General features: G+C 56.2%; 1 protein-coding gene across 1 annotated transcript; it reads right to left on the bottom strand.

The window, feature by feature from the left end:
• Positions 1-1,347: 1,347 nt before the first annotated feature.
• LOC123083761 (mitogen-activated protein kinase kinase kinase 18) lies at positions 1,348-3,068 on the bottom strand. The gene has a single exon (XM_044505699.1). It carries the CDS (start codon positions 2,983-2,985, stop codon positions 1,348-1,350), a length of 1,638 nt encoding a protein of 545 aa, XP_044361634.1. The 5' UTR covers positions 2,986-3,068.
• Positions 3,069-4,418: the final 1,350 nt, after the last annotated feature.

The following is a 4,418-nucleotide window of genomic DNA, read 5'->3' as shown; positions in this document are numbered from 1 at the left end:
CGAATGCTTGGTTTTCTTACTGAATCCTCTCAAATTATGAACCCCGTAATCCTGTTGGTGTGCAGGAAATGTTATATCTGTTCTCCGGTTCCCGTCTGGAGTAGTTGAGCGCTTGGCAACTTGGAGTAGTTTGACAACATTTGAAGCCAAGCGACGGGTTCGCATTGCACCCGCAGACTGACTGGCTCCGCGGCAAGGCAAAGTATGGCATCTTCAAAGAAGAAGGGGGGCAATGGGGGTCTTGGGTACTCAACACCGACAAGTTTACTCGTGCTTTACGACTTCGGTGGCTATGGTACGAATGGAAGGCGTCCAACAAGCTTTGGGTGAGTCTTGGTAACCCTTACACTGACGACGACTTTGAGTTTTTCTACGCCTCTACAACTATCACTGTTGGTGACAGCGCTAAGACGCCGTTCTGGAGCTCTCCTTGGCTTCTCGGGCGGAGGTCCAAGGATATTGCACTGTTAATATTCGAGGCCTCAAGGAGAAAAAAATTGAAAGGTGCGGGAGGCTCTCAAAGAAAATGCTTGGATTTTCAAAATCAATCCAAACACCGTTGGCCACATTCGCGAATTCTTCACTCTTTGGATGCTTGTACATGACTTCCATCTTGATGGGCAAGCCGAAGATGATATCATTTGGAAGCATGCGGATGACCACCCCCCGTCCCCCCTCCCCTCCCCCAAGGTTAAATTATTCGTTTGGTTAGCTTTACAAGACCGTATTTGGACCGCCGATAAGTTGAAAAGGCGCGGTTTGGCAAACTGTGGCCTTTGCCAACTATGCAAGAGAGAATAAGAAACAGGGCCTCATCTCTTCTTCAAGTGTCGGCACACGCTTAGGCTGTGGAGATCTATCATCGAGAAGCTTGGGCTACCTCACGTCAACACCTCTGAGTGGCATCTTGATGAATCCGTCAAAGAGTGGTGGGACAAACGAACCGATAACCGATAACCGAAACCCAAACTGGCATGCCATGACCTCCCTCACCATGCTCATCACATGGACGATTTGAAACGAGCGGAATGCTAGAGTGTTTCGTCAAAAAGAAAAAAATTCTCCACGGCCTGTTCTCCTTAGATCTATTCTTAAAGAAGCAAAATTATGGGTTACTGCCGGCGCAAAGAAACTTGGGCTTATAATTTTGTGCTAGTAATTTTCATGCCGCTTGCGTGGGGTGTTTTATAAAACTCTAAACTCTATTCTTTCCTTACCTAATAACCTAATAGATGAGGCAAATCTTACGCCTCCGTTTCGAAAAAAAGGGAGCAAACACACCACACACGCTGCTGACCAACTAGTGTCTGGCCGAGTCGCTCACCCAACTAGCAGCAACATCAGAAGTCAAAAGTCAAAACCACCAAAGAAACAAGAACCAGAAACTGCGCTGTAAAAAAAAACAGAACCAGAAACTGTAGCAAAAAATAGTATCAATTCACCGTCTGCTTGCTGAAACAAAATCATTGATTGAATCAAATGCGATAGAATACATGACACCAGCACGGACGCAACGGCCAACGGCGGCCAACAAGGAGGCCGATCAAACCCAGACCCACATTTATGGTACCCACGGCGATCATCGCACCAGCAACGGCCGCGGACACGGCAGGAGCCGCCGTCGCTCCCGCCGGTCACGAGGACCCCGTCACGGCTGACGACGGGCCCACCGGCGCCGCCATTTCCCGCGCCAGCGACTGTGGCAGCGTCGGATGGCGATGGTACCAGTGGCAGTAGCACTGCATCGGTTGACATCTCAAGACTGGGCGGTGGGGCCCAAGTGTCGGGCGCCCAGGTGGGGCCTTCCTCCAGCTCGCGCACCCAGTCTGGGCGCGGCCTGTCTGATGCCAATTCGGCAATCCTCCCCTTGGCGCTCGCCATGATCACCTCGTCCTCGATGTCGGCCGCCGGATGGCAGTCGGACGACGCGTCGGAGTCCGAGTCCGACGCCGCCCAGTCAAGAACCGCTCGCGGGGACGGGGACGGCGACGGCTCGCCGGCGTCGTGGGGGTCCGCGGAGAGGAACGGGTGGCGCAGCAGCTGCTCGCAGCTCCACCGCTCGCCAGCGTCGCGGCGGAGGCACTTGTCGAGGAAGTCGCTGCAGGAGTCGGAGAGGCACGCGGGGAGCTCCGGTCGCTTCACGCCGTAACCGATGTGGAGCAGCAGCTCGCCGACCTCGAGGGCGCCGCCCATCTCCGACCATGGCCGCTTCCCGGTGAGCAGCTCCACCGCCGTGCACCCGAGCGACCACACGTCGGACGCCGGCGTAGACGCGCCGCCGCGGGCCACCTCCGGCGCCATCCACGCCGGCGTGCCACGGGGCCCTCGCGGCGCCGGCTCTGAAACAAGCCTCGCCGCGCCGAAATCGGCGAGCTTGGAGCTGCCGTACTCGGCACCGTCGCCGCCGACGAGCACGTTCCGCCCCTTCACGTCCCCGTGCACGACCCCGGCGACGTCGTGGAGGTAGTGCAGGGCGGCGGCGACCCGCCGCAGGACGCACCGCGCCGCGCGCTCGCCAAGGCCGGCCGCGCCCCTCGCCGCCGCGCTCCCGCCCGAGACGAGCTCCATGTGCAGGTTCCTAGTCGAAGCCGTGGCGTCATCACCGAGGTACGCCACGATGTACGGCGAGGACAGCCGCCTCAAGATCCTTATCTCGGTCTCCAGGCACGCCATCGCGGCAGCCGGCGCGGCGCCCTTGGCGTGGACCGACTTGACCGCGAAGGCGCGGCCGGTGGCCCTGTGGACGGCCAAGTGCACGGTGCCGAACGCGCCCTTCCCGATGCATTTCCCGCGCGTCCACCCCTCCATTTTTATGCGCGCGCTGGAGACGACGAGTGGGCAGTGAAACAGAGTAGAGGAGCTCAGAGAGAAGCAGAGTGTGTGCGGAGGTGAGGAGTGAATAAAGGGAGATGGTGTGAGGAGTTGCAAGAAGAAGGCAAGCGTGAGGGTGGCGTATATATAGGTGTGGGGTTTCCGGCGCTGCATCGGGGTTTACTTTTGGCAGCGATTTGCTCCCGATTCGCATGTTGCGCGGATGGGATATTAAATTGCCCTGCCCGAATATTTCTTTCTTTCTGGGTTGCATATAATATCACGGAATAAATGGATCGACGATGTGGGAGAGCGAGCGGTGTGCAACTTGTGCTGTTATCGTCTTCGGGGCTGTGCCGCCCCGTTGAGGCCACATGGGCGATCGTCCATTTGGGTCGCTTTGATGGATCACGGTTCCGTTTGGATATATGGATGGATGGATGGACGGGTGTCATTAACGCACGCACCTTTGATTTCGAATCAGGAATAGTCGAGGGTGCACCGCATTGCCATATGTTTCCCTTTTTTCATCCTGTTAAGTTATCACGACTTGAAGCAAACAATTGTGACGCCGATCCACGCAAAAAAAGCTAATGTAGTGTTTGATCTTGTAAAAGAAAAATCTTGCATGTCCTTGAGCACCGGTACAGTACGTCTATCTATACACATCACGCTATATGGTGTATTGGACTCAGGCGTCCACACGTAACGACGCTCGCATCCAAGAGACCAATCGGGGTGTGGCCCCAAAATATTTCCCGTGATATCCGACGTGCCTCCAAAAATACATTGGCGAGAGGATGGATATAGATAAACGAGAGCAGCACAAAAACAGAGCACGCCACACTCCCGCTACCCCACTCATCTGGAGCTCGATCTCCGCTGCTGACATGGCCGCCGAAGCACACGAGGGTGTGGTGACATGGAAGGACACGAGTGGCCGAGGTGCCAAGGAGGGGAGGGGAGGGGAGGGATGGCTACGCGGAGGAAAGAAATAAAGAAAACACGCAGAGCGCACCGGCGAAAAGCTGTGGCCTCGGGCTGGGATACGACTCGTGTGGGATCGGTGGCTCCTGGCCATCGCGTCGCGTCGCGGCATCTAACCGGCGGGTCGCCGTCCGTTCCATTGGCGCCGCGGCGGACGTGCGCGCGGCCGAGCCACACAGCCCGCCCAAAGCGAGGCCCGCGCCCACTCATCTACTAGCAGCACCACCAGTGCGATATCGAAGAGGCAGGCAGCAGCTTGACGGTTACTGTAGATGCCATGGGCTAATTCTGGCTTGCGTCGTCGCATAATTCGACACGAGTATACTACAGTAATACTAGTAATTGTGGTTTGCGTACGACTAGTTGGCAATCATTTGGAGGCGGCATCTCATAACCCAGAGAGAGATTCCAGACCAATGATGTAGAGTGATTAGCAATGATACCAAGGGAACAATGATTCTGTATAATCTGTATGCGCGACTGATGCGCCCCATCTGGGAAGCAAACACCGCAAGGTTACTATACAGTATACTACGAAATCAACACCCCTGCTTCGATCAAGTTTATTCCAACGTGGAGGGGGTGCACATTGGCACGACGCCGGCCGGCCAGGGCATGTG

The sequence above is a fragment of the Triticum aestivum genome, chromosome 4A, assembly GCF_018294505.1.
Source record: "Triticum aestivum cultivar Chinese Spring chromosome 4A, IWGSC CS RefSeq v2.1, whole genome shotgun sequence".
NCBI classification, from domain to species: Eukaryota; Viridiplantae; Streptophyta; class Magnoliopsida; order Poales; family Poaceae; genus Triticum; species Triticum aestivum.
The sequence above is the reverse complement of the archived record's forward strand: the minus strand, read 5'-3'. Positions and strand labels throughout refer to the sequence as shown.

Coding starts and splice junctions, on each gene's coding strand:
- LOC123083761 (XM_044505699.1), bottom strand. CDS start 2,985: ATGCAGCGCCGGAAACCCCACACCTATATATACGCCACCCTCACGCTT.